Source organism: Bufo gargarizans, chromosome 3 (assembly GCF_014858855.1).
Source record: "Bufo gargarizans isolate SCDJY-AF-19 chromosome 3, ASM1485885v1, whole genome shotgun sequence".
In the NCBI taxonomy this organism is placed as follows: domain Eukaryota; kingdom Metazoa; phylum Chordata; class Amphibia; order Anura; family Bufonidae; genus Bufo; species Bufo gargarizans.
In genome coordinates this window covers 122,671,508-122,691,647 of record NC_058082.1, presented here as the reverse complement: position 1 = coordinate 122,691,647, position 20,140 = coordinate 122,671,508, and the positions used below count along the sequence as shown (strand labels likewise).

Sequence of the window (20,140 nt, the reverse complement as noted above, 5' to 3'; positions counted from 1 at the left end):
AAACATAATGGGAATCACGGTGTCAACAAATGTCTGTTAACTATTAAACTAAAAAAATGATTTTTATTGCATGAACTTCACAGTGTAAAAAAAAAATTATCTGATGTGCCATTAAAAAAATACTTGTCCTGAAAAAATAACCCGCCTAAAGGTACTTTCACACTAGCGTTTTTTTATTTTCCAGTAATGAGTTCTATCCTAGGAATCCTAGGCAGGAAGTTCCGGTGACGGAAGTGCCTGCCGGAATCCTCTGCTGCAAGTGTGAAAGTACCCTAAGGCTTTGGGAAAAGTTAAAAAGTTATGGATGGCTGCATGTGCTGTAACGTTTCTACGACACGCGTTGATTGTCACTACACTCTTTGGTATTTTATGCTACAATAAAACGCGTTAAAAAAAAAAAAAGAGAAAGGAAAGTTATGGATCTTGGAAGGCAAAAGAATAGAAACATAGAATGTGTCGGCATATAAGAACCATTTGGCCCATCTACTCTGCCCAAAATATATATAAAAAAAAAACAACGAAAAAGAGAAGTTAAAGGGAACCTGTCACCAGTATTTTGTGCATAGAGCCGAGGACATGGGTCGCTAGATGGCCGCTAGCACATCCGCAATACCCAGTCCCCATAGCTCTGCATATGCAAATTACCCTGAGATGTGTACTGTCCCTGAACTCATCTCACGTACAGGACTCATCTCAGGTTAATTTGCATATGGATCAAATTGTGTTTTTTTTTTTTTTTACACAATAAATTAATATTAAGCAGATTTAAATGTTAAAAAAAGGAAAAAGGCAGAATTCAAATAACGGCACCAGATTATCTGCCTTTATGCCAATTAATCAACTGGGCTGCAGCCTCCTTTCCTCACTGCTCTGGGCCCTCCATTCTAGTCACCTCTCTGGGGTGAACTGTTTAGAGAGCAGTCGCAGTAAAGAAGACCGGCCAGGAGCAGCCCCGCTCTAGCCGCATGCGTTACCGCACCGTCCTCCTCACTGAACCAAAGCGGCGCACACGTTGGCGGAATTTCGATTTGAAGACAAGCCGTGGCGCCAATCCGTACGTGACGTCACTGCAGGATCCTCCGCTTCACCAATCGGAAGTTGTCGGGGCGTGGCTTAGCGGTGGCGGGAAGTTTTCGGGGGTCTGCATTGTAAGGCTTCCGGAAGAGCCCCGTTACCTGCTGTCCTCCGAGGTTCAGGCCCGGCTCAGCTGCCATGGATAACTTCCAGAAGGTGGAGAAGATCGGGGAGGGCACCTACGGGGTGGTGTACAAAGCTCGGAACCGGGAGACCGGGCAGGTGGTGGCGCTGAAAAAGATCCGCCTGGACACGTGAGTGCTCATCAGTGTGCTGGGGAACTACAGGTAGCAGCATGCTCTGTGGCCTCCGCTGGGCATGGGCACCGGGCTGCAGTCAGGTGCACTTCTAATAACCTGCCCAGATGGCTGATAATGCAGGGTAGCCTTCTGGCCCCATGTACTGCTGTCCAAGATGGAGACTGTCACCTAATTACCCCGCTGACCACCAGCTGACTATGGCTGCCTATATCTGCGCTGGACATGCTCAGATCCAGCCCAGCAGGGGCAGTAGGACTACCACCACCATCATGGACGTCTGATTATAGACAGGAACAGCGTAGCTCCCATTCTCCACTATGGGTGCTCAACGCCAAAGCACCGGCTGATCCTGTACCTGGCAGCCTGGGGGTCACGGGGAGATGCACTACTTTGATCCGTGATGCAGACCAAGCATGCCCATTGAAGGCCTCACGACCGTTCTTTTGGTCCGCGGCTCGGATGCGGAACCCATTCACTTCAATGGGCCTGCAAAAGATGCGGACAGCACTCCGTGTGCTTTCTGCATCCGTTGCTCCTATCCGTGGCCCACAAAAAAAAATAACCTGTCCTATTCTTGTCCGCGTTTTGCAGACAAGAATAGGCAGTTATATCAATGGCTGTCCGTGCCGTTCCGCAAATTGCGGAACGGACACCATCCGTGTATTGCGCAACTGTAATTTGTGGACCGAAAAACACACAATGGTCACGTGCATGAGGCAGAAGTCTGTGGGTCTGTGAAAGTCACTGACCTACGTCTGTGTTGCGCCTGTTTTTCACAGAAGACTAATAGCCGATTCCTTGCAAATAAACTTTCAGCTGAACAACGTCGGTGAATTACGGTTCACACACGGACCAACCACGGATCCTTCACCGCCAGCTTCACGGATGAAACATGTACCCTGAGCCAGGACCACCCCTCGGCTGTTGTATGGGTGTAGATATTGCCCCCTAGAAGCCTATTTCTATTGCATCGAATGTATTGAAGGCGGCACGCCGGTGAAGTATCTTAGAAAATAATTCATTTCAACCCCAGTGGTACATGGTCCACATTAGCGCACTGGTACCACTGGTGTTAAAATGAATTAATAAAATAAGCAATTTCCAAAAATATTTCACTGGCGTGCTGTCTTCAATATGTTCAAAAATATATACCAAGATCCCCAGGTGGAGGGAGATCACCCGTGAGACCTGCACCCCTAAAAGCCAGATGAGTGCTGTGGCCACTACCTTGTTTACTCATCCGATACAACATGCCACGTTTTTTTCTGTTTCACTTGCCTCTGTAGTCTTCGTCGTATGAGCACAGTTCAACAAACCCACCATCAGATAGGAACTGACTGCATAATAAACCCTATGGGGGAGATTTATCAAAACTGGTGTAAAGTAGAACTGGCTTAGTTGCCCTTAGCAACCAATCAGATTCCACCTTTCATTTTTTCACAGCTCCTTTTTAAAATGAAAGGTGGAATCTGGTTCCTATGGGCAACTAAGCCTACTTTCACACTTGTGTCAGAGGATTTGCCGGATCCAAAAATCCGCACTCAAACAGATGGCATTTGTCAGACAGATCCAGGTGCGGATCCGTCTCTCCCGTGTCATCCTGAAAAACGGATCCAGTATTTTTATTTATTTATTTTACAGATTTAAAGGTCTTTGCATGCGCAGAGCGGAAGATTGGATCCGTCAATGCGGCAATTTTAATGCTGGATCCGGCACTAATACATTTCAATGGAAATTTAATGCTGGATCCGGCAAGCGTTCAGGATTTCTTGGTCGGAGTGAAAAATACAGCAAGCTGCGGTATTTTCTCCGGCCAAAAAAACGTAAGATGGCCTGAACTGATGCACCCTGAACGGATTGCTCTCCATTCAGATTGCATTAGGATAAAAATGATCCATTTTTTCCGGTATTGAGCCCCTAGGACGGAACTCAATACCAGGAAAGAGAAATGCCCAGCACCGCCTGCGTCCTCCGAATCTCCTCCTTTCTTCAGTTAGATTGCCGTAATCTCGCGATGCGCAGTACCGGTATAGTGTTCTTTCCCCGTGCTGGCATCAGCCTCGGAGAAGGAACTGCATGAGCTCGCACATCGCGAGATTACGGCAATCTAACTGTGAAGAAAGGAGGAGATTCGGAGGACGCAGGCGGTGCTGGGCTCCTCCACAGGGGGGGGCGTGGCTGGGCACCAAGAAGGTGAGTACAGCCCCTTGGGGTCCTTACCAGGGTCATTTACATACAACACTTTATAGGACAGGTATATCGCGGACATGCTAGCGGCGATCTAGCCGTGCATGTCCGCAGCTCTATAACCGAAAACGAGGTGACAGAATCCCCTTTCTTTAAACCTAAGCACTGGGAAGCTCTAGTGACATCACTGTCCATAGAGGAGCATTTATCAGGCAAGCTTGCAGCTGCCGGACCCCAAATGGCTGTGCTGGGCCCCTAGAGTATTGGGCAAACAAGACTATCTAGCCGTGCATGTCCGCAGCTCTATAGGGTAAAAAGAGGTGACTGAATCCCTTTAAAGAAAATGTGTCATCAAAAAATGACTGTTTTTAAATCATGCTTTTACATTTAACATTTTTTAAAAAAAATTGGGTTATTTTACATGTCAAGCTATACAGGTCCTTCTAAAAAAATTAGCATATTGTGATAAAGTTCATTATTTTCTGTAATGTACTGATAAACATTAGACTTTCATATATTTTAGATTCATTACACACCAACTGAAGTAGTTCAAGCCTTTTATTGTTTTAATATTGATGATTTTGGCATACAGCTCATGAAAACCCCAAATTCCTATCTAAAAAAATTAGCATATTTCATCCGACCAATAAAAGAAAAGTGTTTTAAATACAAAACAAGTCAACCTTCAACTAATTATGTTCAGTTATGCACTCAATACTTGGTGGGGAATCCTTTTGCAGAAATGACTGCTTCAATGCGGCGTGGCATGGAGGCAATCAGCCTGTGGCACTGCTGAGGTGTTATGGAGGCCCAGGATGCTTCCATAGCGGCCTTAAGCTCATCCAGAGTGTTGGGTCTTGCGTCTCTCAACTTTCTCTTCCCAATATCCCACAGATTCTCTATGGGGTTCAGGTCAGGAGAGTTGGCAGGCCAATTGAGCACAGTAATACCATGGTCAGTAAACCATTTACCAGTGGTTTTGGCACTGTGAGCAGGTGCCAGGTCGTGCTGAAAAATGAAATCTTCATCTCCATAAAGCTTTTCAGCAGATGGAAGCATGAAGTGCTCCAAAATCTCCTGATAGCTAGCTGCATTGACCCTGCCCTTGATAAAACACAGTGGACCAACACCAGCAGCTGACATGGCACCCCAGACCATCACTGACTGTGGGTACTTGACACTGGACTTCAGGCATTTTGGCATTTCCCTCTCCCCAGTCTTCCTCCAGACTCTGGCACCTTGATTTCCGAATGACATGCAACAGTCCAGTGCTGCTTCTCTGTAGCCCAGGTCAGGCGCTTCTGCCGCTGTTTCTGGTTCAAAAGTGGCTTGACCTGGGGAATGCGGCACCTGTAGCCCATTTCCTGCACACGCCTGTACACGGTGGCTCTGGATGTTTCTACTCCTGACTCGGTCCACTGCTTCGGCAGGTCCCCCAAGGTCTGGAATCGGTCCTTCTCCACAATCTTCCTCAGGGTCCGGTCACCTCTTCTCGTTGTGCAGCGTTTTCTGCCACACTTTTTCCTTCCCACAGACTTCCCACTGAGGTGCCTTGATACAGCACTCTGGGAACAGCCTATTCGTTCAGAAATGTCTTACCCTCTTGCTTGAGGGTGTCAATGCTGGCCTTCTGGACAGCAGTCAGGTCGGCAGTCTTACCCATGATTGCGGTTTTGAGTAATGAACCAGGCTGGGAGTTTTTAAAAGCCTCAGGAATCTTTTGCAGGTGTTTAGAGTTAATTAGTTGATTCAGATGATTAGGTTAATAGCTCGTTTAGAGAATCTTTTCATGATATGCTAATTTTCTGAGATAGGAATTTGGAGTTTTCATGAGCTGTATGCCAAAATCATCAATATTAAAACAATAAAAGGCTTGAACTACTTCAGTTGGTGTGTAATGAATCTAAAATATATGAAAGTCTAATGTTCATCAGTACATTACAGAAAATAATGAACTTTATCACAATATGCTATTTTTTTTTAGAAGGACCTGTATATAGATAAAAGCCATAAAATCCTGCAGTTTTTATACTGGCCGCTAAAGGCTGTATTACACTGGCAGATTTGGCATCTGGCAGTCTAATACTGTCGCCAACAAGCGTTCATCGGGCAATCGTGATCTTTCAGCATGCTGAACGATCAGAATTTGCCGGCGGCAGATCGTGCTGTCTAATCACGATCTGCCGGCAAATATGTGGACGGCATTGGGACGAGCGATGGTCTAACAATCCCTCCTCCCCATACTGTGGAGGAGATGGCTGCATGCAATAGCAGTGGTCTCCTCCGCTAGTGAGCGGGCAATTGCTGGGAAGGAACGCTTCTTTCCCGACAATCGCCTGCAGGATTGGGCTGTCTAATAATACAGCCACTTCTTGGTCTGTACAGATCACTTTACTGCAGTTACCTGCTTATGTCTTTCTAACCCTGCCTGTAATGAGATCACCTCTGCATATAGATAAGACATGATCCAATTTATTTTTTATGCTTTTTAAATGCTGTGAAGAACAGCTTGGGCAAGATGGCCGTCCCCATAATCATGTTCAGGAAATAGAACAAATCTATCTGCAGTCTGAAAATGAAAACAGATTTGAAGTAAAAGAGATGTCACTCTCTGGTTTAGGCTACTCTCACACTGGTGTTTCTGGGTCCGCTTGTGAGATCCGTTCAGGGCTCTCACAAGCGGCCCAAACGGATCAATTTAGCCCCAATGCGTTCTGAATGGATAAGGATCCGTTCAGAATGCATTAGTTTCTCAGTTCAGCCTCCATTCCGCTCTGGAGGACAACAAAACACTGCTTAACGCAGGTGTGAAAGTAGCCTTGTTTATCTGGCAGATAAAATGTTGGTGACACATTTCCAGTGTAGAAGGCCATACTGTGGCGTCCATCGCCCTTAAGCGATCAGTGTCTGTTAAATGCTCTTTTTACTGATGGAATCGCACAGTATACACGGCTATTTTCTCCAAAGTTCTGACCAGATGGAGGCCGAGAAACCCCTCTTGGTCTCTGACTATGGATGCACTTTGTATGTCGGGAGCTTTCTCAACCTGTTTGGTAAATGTAAAGTGAAAAGGAGACCTGAGCGGGGCCTTCACATTGTTAAACCGTACACCAAATGCACACGTCTGCATGCGTGACATATAACTATGGATTTCCTTCGGTGCGTTGCGATGAATGAAATCTGTGGTGAGAATCTGCAGCGTTTCTACAACAGATCGGGCGTGCTGCAGGGTTCCCTTTCACTGTACTTTACTTAAAATTAGAATATTGGGAAAAGGTTTAATATTCTAGGCTTAAAGTGTCAGACTCTAGTCAGCTAATTAAGGCTAGTTTCACACTAGCGTTCGGCTGTCCGCTCGTGAGCTCCGTTTGAAGGGGCTCACGAGCGGACCCGAACACTTCCGTCCAGCCCTGATGCAGTCTGAATGGAGCGGATCCGCTCAGAATGCATCAGTCTGGCGGCGTTCAGCCTCCGCTCAGCAGGCGGACACCTGAACGCTGCTTGCAGCCTTCGGGTGTCCGCCTGGCCGTGCGGATCCGTCCAGACTTACAATGTAAGTCAATGGGGACGGATCCGTTTGAAGATGCCACAATATGGCTCAATCTTCAAGCGGATCCGTCCCCCATTGACTTTCAATGTAAAAGTCTGGCCAATATAATGCAGACTGATCCGTTCTGAACGGAGCCTCCGTCTGCATTATTATGATCGGATCAGTTCAGAACGGATCCGATCGAACGCTAGTGTGAAAGTAGCCTAAGTTGCATTACTGAAATAAATGAACTTTGCCCAATATTCAAATTTTTCTAGTTTCACCTGTAGATCCTGGCCGTAGGATTTGGGGTTAGAGCTGTTGGGATCCATGTGACATCATTCTGTCTGGATCCTGTTTTTCAATGAGACGTAAAAATGTTCCTATTAACAAAAGCGGGACTTTTCACCAGGATGCAAAATGATGCGGTTATGTAGTTATTGATCTATTACTGTCATCTGTCAGATCTCTGGAATGGCTGGTGTAAAGGTGCTGCCGATTATTCGATGAACGAGTGCAACGCTGGTTCATCAGATAGTAGATCATTGCTGCCTTCACCTAAATCCTTGGGGGCAGATAGCAGGCAGCAGGCGCTATGGGGACAAGTGATGGCATTAGTAATTGCTCCTGCCCATACTGTGGAGGAGATCGCTGCATGTAATAGCAACAGTCTCCATCACTGAACGCTTCCCTCCCGACAATCAGCATGTCTATCTAGCAGTGTAAAAGGGCCTTAAAGGGGGGGGGGTCCTTGTTTTTAACCCCTTCAGGACACAGCCAGTTTTCACCATCCTGACCAGGCCTATTTTTTTTAGGCCTCATGCACATGCCCGTTGTTTGGGTCCGCATCCGAGCTGCAGTCCTGCATGCACTACTTTTGTCTCCGCTTAGAAATCATCTGAGCGGAAACATAATAGACCCCATTATAGTCTATGGCAGGCATCCTCAAACTGCGGCCCTCCACCTGTTGCAAAACTACAACTCCCAGCATGCCCGAACAGACTACAGGTATCAACCTACAGCAGGGCATTGTGGGAGTTGTAGTTTTACAACAGCTGGAGGGGCGCAGTTTGAGGATGCCTGGTCTATGGGGTCATCAGGCTCCGTTTGACTCAGTTTGGTGTCAGTTATGTGCTTATCCATCCTTTCCGTTCTCCTGCCCCTAAATGGAGCAGGAGAACGGAAAGGCTGAACGGTCATGTGAACGTAGCCTAAAGTGTAACTTGTTAGTTTTTTTTGTAATGTATAGGGGCAGTGATGCTGACCATTTTTGTCATGTACAATTTCAGTAATTAAAGCATATTTCTTTTAGAAAAATAGCTCTAAAGTGGCCCGTTTTGAGCCCTAGCAACGATCGTCTGTTTACATAACTGGACACAGAGGAGCATTGCCAGGGCTCAAAATGGGCCACTTTAGAGCTATTTTCTAATAAAAATTTATGATTTCAGTAATTAAAGTATATTACAAAAATGCTCAGTATCACTACCCCTACACATTACAAAATACAAAAATGACAGTTACACTTTAATATTCACTTTGGCATTATTTTGTCAATTTTTTTTTGTTTTAGGACGTTAGAAGGCTTATAATGTACGGTAGTGGTGGTAGTAGTAGCACTAGCAGTTCGACCAATTTAGTTCTGAAGTCACTTTGAGGGGCTTAAAGGGAACCTGTCACCAGTTTTATGGTGTCCTAACTAAGGGCAACATAAATAAGTGACTGATTCTCTTAGCAAAATGCTGGGTCACTTTCTTTAATTGACCCAGTCAATCTGCCAACATCTTGTATTGAAAAGCTCCAGCTGATAATGATGAGTCCTGAATATTCATGAGCTCCTGACTCTCCCCGCCCACCTGCTGCTGAATGACAGTGTTTTTCCATATGAATCAGCAGCAGGTGGGCAGGGGAGTGGCTATAGCTCTGAATTAAATATACGCTGGACTCAATGACATCACACTGGACTCAAATCAGCTCATTAGCATGCGGCATCTTTGTGTGTATATTATGAGGTAACCATCTGTCACACCAGTAAGTGAGGTACTTTTTAGTAGTTAATGATTGTATATAATTAGTTAGATTATAATCAAATATCCACATGACAGGTTCCCTTTAAATAATAGAAACCACACATATGACCCATTTTAGAGACTACAATCTGATTTTAGAAACATTGTTTAACCTACATGTTTGTTCCACATTAACCCCTTAAGGACACAGGGCGTACCGGTACGCCCTATTTCCCGAGTCCTTAAGGACCAAGGGCGTACCGGTACGTCCTGACTTAAAATCGGCATTCCGGCGCCGCGGGGGTTAATCGGAACGGGATTTCGGCTGAAATCATTCAGCCGGCATCCCGTAACAACGCAGGGGGGGGTCATTTGACCCCCCCGTATCGGCGATCGCAGAAAACCGCAGGTCAATTCAGACCTGCGGTTTTCTGCGTTTCCGGTCCATTCGGGTGTCCGGTGACCCGATGAACCGGAAAAAGACTGCGATCGGTGGCGTAATTATACACCACCAATCGCAGTCCGAGGATTTGAGGAGGCGGTGCTGGCCCTGGTGCTGAACACTGCTGTCCAGGGTGCTGATTGGTGCAGGGGAGAGAGGCGCGAGATTCAAACTTCCTGCGCTCCTCTCTCCCCTCCTCTTCCTGTTCTGCACGAGCACCCGGCAGCATCGTCCAGCACCAGCTCCTGTGTCCCCCTAATCGCCATCCATCACCCTCCTGCACCCATCGCCACCCAGGTAGGTTAGGGTCAGTGAGGGAGAGGCATCGTTAGGCAGGGAAAGAAGGGAAAAGTTAGTTAGGAAAAAAAAAAAATAAATTTTAACTTTTACACAACTTTTTTTGATCCATCTATCAGACCCCAGACCCCCCCCTGCCACTTGCCCCCCACCACCACCAGCCCCCCCACCCCCTCCACCCATCCCCCCACCACTCCCCCCAACCCCCCCCCACCACCACCACCACCACTAGCCCCCTCACCACCACTTTTTTTTCTGCGTTCGCTGACTGGTCGGCACTTTTTAGCGTCCGTCCACTGTTAGCGCATCGCCTGCCCCACCGCTGATCAGCGTTGTACCGCTAATCAGCAACTTTTTATTTTTCCTAACACTTGCCCTTTTTTCCTTTTTTTAGTACGCGAACACCCGTTGCCCCCACACACACGCACATATAATAAAGTTTTACACACACGCACACCTACACGCACACACACCCATGGCCCGCCGGGTGTTCTCGGCCGAGGAGGCATATGCCCAGATTGCCTCCGACTCCGAGAGCCCCAGTGAGGATGAGGATGACCCCACATTCCTCTTATCATCAGCATCCTCCTCATCATCATCGGATGACGATGAGCCACCAAGGCGGCGGAGACGCCGCCAGGCGGAGCCAGGGGCCGCACATGCTAGGGATCCTGTGGCCCACCCTAGTACGAGCCGCCCTGGGGTTCGTACTGGTTTCCCGGCCCACCAAATAAGTTCACCGGAGACCCCTGCCGATGAACTTAGCTGGTGTCCCCCAGTGGACTTTGAGCCTGAGATTCCGGATTTCGCTGGCAATCCTGGAATCCAGATTCCCACAGTGGGGTTTACTGAAATTGACTATTTTAGTTTTTTTTTCAGTAACCCACTGGTGAATTTGATGGTGGAGCAGACGAATCTGTACGCCCAACAGTTCGTCGCTCAAAACCCAGGCTCAGTTTTGGCTAGACCCGGTGGCTGGACGCCGGTCAGTGCAGCCGAAATGAGGACATTTTGGGGCCTCGTGCTGCATATGGGTCTAGTCCAAAAACCCAGTGTCAGGCAATACTGGAGTGGGGACGTCCTGTACCAGACCCCACTGTACAGTATGGTCATGACACGCTCCCGGTTTGAGGCCATTCGGAAATGTCTGCATTATTCCGATAATGCAGCATGTCCACCCCGAGGTGATCCTGCCTATGACCGGCTGTATAAGATACGGCCTGTCATCGATCACTTTGGGGCCACATTTCAGCAGGCCTACGTACCTGGAAGGGAGGTCGCGGTTGATGAGTCGCTCATTGCGTTCAAGGGGAGACTCAGTTTCCGCCAATATATTCCCACAAAGCGAGCGAGGTATGGCGTGAAGCTATACAAAATTTGTGAGAGTACCTCAGGGTACACTTACAAATTTCGTGTGTACGAGGGGCGAGATTCCCGTATTCAACCCCCAGAATGTCCCCCCACTCTGGGTGTTAGCGGGAAACTCGTGTGGGACCTTATGTACCCACTGCTGGATAATGGTTACCACTTGTACGTGGATAACTTTTATACCAGCATTCCCTTGTTCAGGTCCCTTGCCGCCAGATCTACGTTCGCTTGTGGGACCGTGCGGAAAAATCAGCGCGGCCATCCTGCCTACCCCCTCCAGGTACCTATCCCCAGGGGTGAGACCCGTGCACTTACCAGTGGAAACCTGTTGCTGGTCAGGTATAAGGACAAGAGGGATGTCCTTATGCTGTCCACAATCCACGGTAACGGCACCACCCCAGTCCCTGTGCGAGGTACCGCGGCAACGGTCCTCAAGCCCGATTGTATCGTCGACTACAATCGGTATATGGGAGGAGTTGATCTCTCGGATCAAGTCCTCACGCCATATAACGCCATGCGCAAAACCCGGGCATGGTACAAAAAAGTTGCGGTCTACTTGGTGCAGGTTGCCATGTACAACTCTTTTGTACTATCCCGAAGCGCTGGCAGCACAGGGACATTCCTCCAATTCTATGAGGCAGTCCTCAAGGACCTGATCTTTTCGGACCGGGAAAGAGCAGGCCGGAGTACCTCGGGAACTGGAGGCGCCCGGATCGTCCCTGGCCAACACTTTCCAGGTGTGGTCCCCCATACTGGAAAGAAGGGACGAACCCAAAAAAAGTGCAGAGTGTGTCGCAGGAGGGGGATACGGAAGGACACCACCACTCAGTGCGACACGTGCCCCGATCATCCGGGCCTCTGCGTTATCGATTGCTTCAGGGAGTATCACACTTCCATGGAGTACTAAATTTTTATAATCCCCAACAGTTCACTAGAGAACATAAAACACTATGGCTCTCAGACTTTGGAGACACGAAAACTATTTTTCTTTCCCCCAAAAATATTAGTTTTAGTGCAGGCATCCTCAAACTGCGGCCCTCCAGATGTTGTAAAACTATAACTCCCAGCATGCCCAGACAACCTACAGCCATCAGCAGGGCATGGTGGGAATTGTAGTTTTACAACATCTGGAGGGCCGCAGTTTTAGGATGCCTGCTTAGTGTCTCCAAAGTCTGAGAGCCATACATATTGGGCATTGTCGCGTGCGTAAAAGTCGTCGCTATAAAAATAACTTTTGACCAAACGCCTCGGATGAACGGTGTTAAAAATATAAAATAAAAACGGTGCCAAAACACCTATTTTTGGGCAAAATTTCAATTTAAATCCATTTTGCCGGTAATAAAGCAAGGGTTAACAGCCAAACAAAACTAAATATTTATTGCCCCGATTCTGTCGTTTGCAGAAACACCCCATATGTGGTCGTAAATGGCTATATAGCCGCACGGCAGGGCATAGAACGAAGGGAACGCCATACGGTTTCTGGAAGGCAGATTTTGATGGACAGTTTTTTTTTTTGACACCATGTCCCATTAGAAGCCCCCCCTGATGTAGCCCAGACTAGAAACTCCAAAAAAGTGACCCCATCTAAGAAACTACACCCCTCAAGGTATTCAAAAGTTACTTTACAAACTGTTAACCCTTTAGGTGTTCCACAAAACTAAATAGCGAATGTAGAAACGATTTTAGATTTTAATTTTTTTGTTACATTGCCTCAAAAAAGAGTAATATAGAGCAACCAAATATCAAATTTACCCCAAAAATAGTCCCAAAACAACAACCACCTTATCCCGTAGTTTCCTAGATGGGGTCACTTTTATGGAGTTTCTACTCTAGGGGTGCATCAGGGGGCTTGAAAGGGTACATGGTGTAAATAAACCAGTCCAGCAAAATCTGCCTTCCAAAAACCATATGGCGTTCCCCTTCTTCTATGTCCTGCCGTTTAGCCAAATAGTAGTTTACCACCACATATGGGGTGTTTCTGCAAACTACAGAATCAGGGCAACCCATTTTGAGTGTTGTTTGGCAGTTAACCCTTGTTTTACTCCTAGAAAAAATTGATTATATTGGAAAATTTTCCAAAAAATTGAAATTTCATAATTGTTTCTCCATCTGCCATTAACTCTTGTGGAACACCTAAAGGGTTAACAAAGTTTGTAAACCCAGTTTTGAATACCTTGAGGGGTGTACTTTCTTAGATGGAGTCACTTTTTTGAAATTTCTATTCTAGGGGTGCAACAGGGGGCTTCAAATGGGACATGGTATAAACAAAACCAGTCCTGCAAAATCTGCCTTCCAAAACCCATATGGTGTTCCCCTCCTTCTATGTGCTACCGTTCGGCCAAACAGTAGTTTACGACCACATATGGGGTGTTTTTGCAAACTACAGAATCAGGGCAACCCATTTTGAGTGTTGTTTGGCAGTTAACCCTTGTTTTACTCCTAGAAAAAATTGATTATATTGGAAAATTTTCCAAAAAATAGAAATTTCAAAATTGTTTCTCCATCTGCCATTAACTCTTGTGGAACACCTAAAGGGTTAATAAAGTTTGAAAAAACAGTTTTGAATACCTTGAGGGGTGTAGTTTCTAGAATGGGGTCATTTTTGGGAGGTTTCTATTATCTAAGCCTCACAATATGACTTCAAACCTGAACTGGTCCATAAAAAGTGGGATTTTGAAGATTTCTCAAAAATTTCAAAATTTGCTTCTAAACTTCTAAGCCTTGTAACATCCCCAAAAAATTAAATATCATTCCCAAAATGCTACAAACATGAAGTAGACATATGGGGAATGTAAAGTCATCACAATTTTTGGGGGTATTACTATGTATTACAGAAGTAGAGAAACTGAAACTTTGAAATTTGCTAATTTTTCAAAATTTTTGGTAAAAAATGTATTTTTTTATGCAAAAAAAATAACTTTTTTGACCCAATTTTAGCAGTGTCATGAAGTACAATATGTGACGAAAAAACAATCTCAGAACGGCCTGGGTAAGTCAAAGCGTTTGAAAGTTATGAGCACTTAAAGTGACACTGGTCAGATTTGCAAAAAATGGCCCGGTCCTTAAGGTGAAAATGAGCCCGGTCCTTAAGGGGTTAATTGAAGCAAAATAGAGGTGAATTTTCTTTTAATTATTTTTGTAGAATCTCCATTTTAATTTTTTCACAATATTATTCACCCTGATTCTGCAGTTTACAGAAATATCCCCTAGGGCTAGTTCACACTTGATCAGTGATTTGATCAGTGATTGTGAGCCAAACCAGGTGCGGGTCAAAAACACTGAATCTTTCTGTAATACCGTATCTCTGTATAGGCTCCACTCCTGGGTTTGGCTCACAATCGCTGATGGAAATCACTGATCAAACACTGACTGTGTGAACTAGGCTTTGTGGTCATGAACTGCTTTATGGGCACACAGCAGTGCTCAGAAGGGTAGGAGCGACATATTGAGGACATATTTTGTTGGAATGGTTTTCAGGGGCCATGTCACATTTGATGAGACCTTGAGGGACCTCTACAGTGGAACCCCCAATCTTGGAAACTATTCCCTCAGGTAATTTTTTTTGGGGAGTATAGTGAATGATTTGACCCAATTGGTGTTTCATAGAATTTAGAAATATTTGGGCGTGAAAATGAAAAATGACATTTAAAATGCTTCTTTAGCCCCAAATTTTTCATTTTCACAGGGGATGAAAGGTGAAAATGCACCCCACTATTGCGTACCCATTTTCTCCTGAACACAGCAACACCCCATATGTGGTTGTAAACCCTAACATGCTGCCTACAGATCAGACACCATGTTCAACTTAGGCCTCTTTCACACTTGCGTTGTCCGGATCCGGCGTGTACTCCACTTGCCGGAATTACATGCCGGATCCGGAATAACGCAAGTGAACTGAAAGCATTTGAAGACGGATCCTATTAAAGTCCTGGTTGCCATAGTAGTAGTGGGGAGCGGGGGAGCAGTATACTTACAGTCCGTGCGGCTCCCGGGGTGCTCCAGAGTGACGTCAGAGCGCCCCATGCGCATGGATGACGTGCCATGCGATCACGTCATTCATGCGCGTGGGGCGCCCTGACGTCACTCTGGAGCACCCGCGGAGCCGCACGGACGGTAAGTATACTGCTCCCCACTACACTTTACCATGGCTGCCAGGACTTTAGCGTCTTGGCAGCCATGGTAACCATTCAGAAAAAGCTAAACGTCGGATCCGGCAATGCGCTGAAACGACGTTTAGCTTAAGGCCGGATCCGGATTAATGCCTTTCAATGGGCATTAATTCCGGATCCGGCCTTGCGGCAAGTGTTCAGGATTTTTGGCTGGAGCAAAAAAGCGCAGCATGCTGCAGTATTTTCTCCGGCCAAAAAATGTTCCGGTCCGGAACTGAAGACATCCTGATGCATCCTGTACGGATTTCACTCCATTCAGAATGCATTAGGATAAAACTGATCAGGATTCTTCCGGCATAGAGCCCCGACGACGGAACTCTATGCCGGAAGAAAAGAACGCAGGTGTGAAAGAGCCCTTAACACATCATACCCTGCATTCTTGCTGGGCGGATATTGTTGGAATTTTAGCCTCCCTTTAGATTTTATAAGGGAATTGTCTACACATTTTTATTTATTTTTTTTCCTCATGGGTGTACACCTTAGCAAACTTGGTGCTAAGGTGGTCCGTGACTGTCTGTTTTGCTGATAAGAAAGAGACTAAAGGCTTGGATACTCTTTAAAGGGAACCTGTCACTGGGATTTTGTGTATAGAGCTGAGGACATGGGTTGCTAGATGGCCGCTAGCACATCCGCAATATCCAGTCCCCATAGCTCTGTGTGCTTTTATTGTGTAAAAACACCCCCGATTTGATACATATGCAAATTAACCTGAGATGAGTCCTGTCCCTGACTCATCTCAGGTTAATTTGCATATGTATCAAATAGTTTTTTTTTTTTTTTTTTTACACAATAAAAGCACACAGAGCTATGGGGACTGGGTATTGCGGATGTGCTAGCGGCCATCTAGCAACCCATGTCCTCAGCTCTATACACAAAATCCCGGTGACGGGTTCCCTTTAACACCTTCTACCCCAGGCCAGTTTTCAACTTCCTGCCCAGGCCATTTTTTGCAAATCTGACATGTCACTATGTGGTAATAACTTTGGAGCATTTTTATTTATCCAGGCCATTCTGAGATTGTTTTCTCGTGACACATTGTACTTCATGACGGTCATAAATTTGAGTCAATATATTTCCCCTTTATTTCTGAAAAAAAATCCCGAATTTACAGAAAAATTAGCAATTTTCAAAACTTCTATTTCTCTGCTTTTAAAAGAGATTTTAAAACAAAGTGATGCCTCCATAAAATATTTATTACTTAACATTCCCCATATGTCTACTTTATGTTCGCATCATTTTGTAAATGTCATATAATTTTTTAGGACATTAGAAGGCTTAGAATTTTAGAAGCAATTATTAAAATTTTTAAGAATTTCAAAAACCCACTTTTTAAGGACCAGTTCAGATCTGAAGTCACTTTGTGGGGCTTACATAGACCCCCCCCCCCCCCTTCCCTCCCACAAATGACCCCATTGTAGAAACTACACCCCTCAAGTTATTCTAAATTTCACTTTTTGGGACATGCAGAATGAAATTGCGGGCTTGTGAATGGAGCCTAATATTGATGGCCAATCCTAAGCACGGGCCCAAAGTTTGTTAACCCCTGTAACAGCAAATGGGCTGAGCGGTTACTATGTGCAGCAATTATTTCCATACACTTGAAACAGTATTTCCATTGTAGCAACACCATAAACATGATTTATTCATTGTGATTACTTATACTGTATTTCACTTGCAAGAAAACAGAGGTCATTCCCTGGGTGGCGCGTGCCAGGCTGCTGTGGAGCTCTGTGGGTGCTTTGGTTGTACAATACTTTTATGTGCTTGTTTGCGTTAAGCTCTTGCTATTACAAGGCATGCGGATATCTTAATGGTCTTTTCGCTAGTGTTTCGTAATGTAATCCGAAAAGCACCTGCCGGGATAGAAATGTGTTAGGAGGATTTCCTCTAAGGGTATTCGCTCTGCACCATCTGTTACTGGTCACAGCAGGGTGGATGTTTCGCTCCCAGTTTACACCAAGCAGGTTGTGGTGCAGGATTTTCTTAATACTGTTTTGTTTTTTGGTACTAAAAACTGGAGTTTATCCAAAAATAAGTATAATTGAATGCTTGTACCTCTAACGTGCCATATACCATTGCTTTCAACTTAAAGGGAACCTGTCACCGGGATTTTGTGTATAGAGCTGAGGACATGGGTGGCTAGATGGCCGCTAGCACATCCGCAATACCCAGTCCCCATAGCTCTGTGTACTTTTATTGTGGAAAAAAAACGATTTGATACATATGCAAATTAACCTGAGATGAGTCCTGTCCCTGACTCATCTCACGTACAGGACTCATCTCAGGTTAATTTGCATATGTATCAAATCGTTTTTTTAAAGCAATAAAAGCACACAGAGCTATGGGGACTGGGTATTGTGGATGTGCTAGCGGCCATCTAGCAACCCATGTCCTCAGCTCTATGCACAAAATCCAGGTGACAGGTTCCCTTTAACTGAAGTACTGTATATATATATATATTTTTTTTTTTTATGGTTAGGCTACTTTCACATCTGCGTTTTTTGCTGGATCAGTAAAACGCTTCCATCATGATAATACAACCGTTTGCCTCAGATCTGGTTGTATTATCTCTAAAAAATAGCCATGATGGGTCCGTCTCTAAAATCAATTTAAGTCATTAGGGGGACGGATCTGTTTTCTTTTTGTGTCAGAGAAAACTGATCCATCACCATTGACTTACATTGTGAGTCTTGTTCCGCATCCCAGGACTTACTCAAAAACGCTTCTTGCTGCCTTTTGTGTGCTTCATAGGAACGCAATAAAACGGAACGGAAGACATTCTGGTGCGCTCCGTTCTATCTAGTTTTGTCCCCATTAACAAGGAGTGTGAACAAAAATAAAGCGTTTTCCCCCGCTATTGAGATCTGTCATAGGAAAGGGAAAGCGCAGATGTGAAAGTAGTGGGTGTCTGTGGATGTAGTGTTTCTGGATTTGCAAAGGCTTTTCATACTGTCCCTCATAGACGTTTAACCGCCTAACGCAGGATCGCGGTCCGGAGGCGGCTGTCTCAGGCAGAGTCACGCATTGGCACGTCATCTCGCGAGAAGCGAGATGAAGCGCATCGCGGTCCGGCAAAAGTTAGAGGAGTATTTCATCAGCCAGCCTGCCAATGATCGTGGCTGGCAGGCTGATGATTTTCAAAAAAACAATTCGGAAGCCATATAACACCTTATATTTAATAAATATAAGGTGTTAAATGGCTTCTCTGCTGGTCCTTTTGGTCGGTTGGTTCCAGCAGAGGAGCACAGATCACATTGAGTACACACCAAACACCACACACAGCCCCAGATCACCCCCCATCACCCCAATTAACCCCTTGATCGCCCCTGTCAATCACCTAGTGAAAGGGAAAAAAGTGATCAGTGTAAACTGTCACTTTTTTTATTAATTTTTTCCCCCACTGGTATTGACTGATCGTTTAGCGCCCAGCCCACCGCACCGCAGTCACTGATTTGATGATTAGCGTATCGCTAATCAGCATTTGTACTTTTATAGTATCTGTAAGTGATCAAAACTGATCAGTCAGATCTATAATAGTATTAATGTCACCTTAGTTCGCCCTCCACCCAAAACGCAGTGTTTGCCCGATTCAGGCCTGATCGGTCGCCCACACGTGCGTTCACCCACGCCCGCCCCGCCGCAGTGACAAAAAATATATATTTTTTTATCACTTCACAAGCGCTGCGGCGATAAAAAAATCAGCTTTGATATTTTTTTATCAATCGCAGCGACTTCCGGTACTTTGCTAGCCTCCCATTTGTAAGACAGGCCTGCTTTTTTTCTTGGGTAGTCTCAGGGATTACCCCCTAAATTTAGTAGTCCAAATGTTAAATAAGGGGTATTCTTCTGAAGAGGCCTACAGGCTTCTGACCCAGTTGGATGAGGAATGGGAACCCTCATCTGACGAATCCAGCGGGTCAGAATATGAACCTGTAGAAAGCAGTGGCAGTCTGACCCAAAGTTCGGACGAGGAGGTTGAGGTCCCTGATGCCACCAGGCGTACCCGGCCCCGTGTTGCTACACCACAGGTTGCGCAGGATGCGCTTCAAGGGCAGCAGAGTGGGGCTGGTGCTGTCTGATTACGTGGTGAGGCATACACCAGAAGGGCAGTTGAAGGTGTCACGTGCAGTAGTTACCCCTTCGCAGCCACCGCACAGACAGGCCCGTAGAGTCCCTGAGGTGCTGGCAAACCCAGATTGGCAGTCCTCAACTTCAGCCGCACCATTAGTTCCCCCTTTCACCGCCCAGTCTGGAGTTCGGGTTGAGACAGCTCAAATCGGTTCGGCACTGGGAATTTCCACTTCATCACCACGACGGCTACAAGGAGAGATTGACCCCTGACCTCTGTAGGGGCAGGAACAGAGAGAGGGTTTAAATCCCCCCCTCCCACCACCAGCACCAGTGTTTCCTGTCCCTACAGAGGACAGGGGCAGAGAGAGTCTCCCTGCGGGGAGATGAAGTTTGAAAACGGAACTTCCTGACACCTACCGGGTGTTCCCCCTGCCCTCCTGCGGTCTTCGTACTAACGCTGGGCAGGGGTGAAGGAGGGAGGCCTCGCTCCATTATCATACGTGAGCCTGCTCCCGGTCGCGATCTCCCGCCGGGCCTGCTTGGCTATCGCCGGGTGCGCGTCTAAGCGCTTCAGGATAACGGCCGACGTCACTTCCGGGTGTCGGGGGAAGTGACGTCACTCAGAAGCGTCTCCGATTTAAATTTTCGGCGTCAGCAGTGCCGAATGTCTCAATGTACCGGCGTACATCGGAGCCAGCGTGCAGTCATGTCGGCTGAACCCCGCTCCCCTGGAGACC

The 20,140-nt window shown here is 46.1% G+C and overlaps 1 protein-coding gene across 1 annotated transcript in view; it reads left to right on the top strand.

Moving 5' to 3' along the window:
• Positions 1–1,113: 1,113 nt before the first annotated feature.
• CDK2 (cyclin dependent kinase 2) overlaps positions 1,114–20,140 on the top strand; it is a 38,025-nt gene continuing 18,998 nt past the window's right edge. The window contains exon 1 of the mRNA XM_044287385.1: positions 1,114–1,328. Within this exon, the coding sequence (XP_044143320.1) occupies positions 1,213–1,328 (116 nt within the window). The 5' untranslated portion in view covers positions 1,114–1,212. The remainder of the gene's footprint in view (positions 1,329–20,140) is intronic.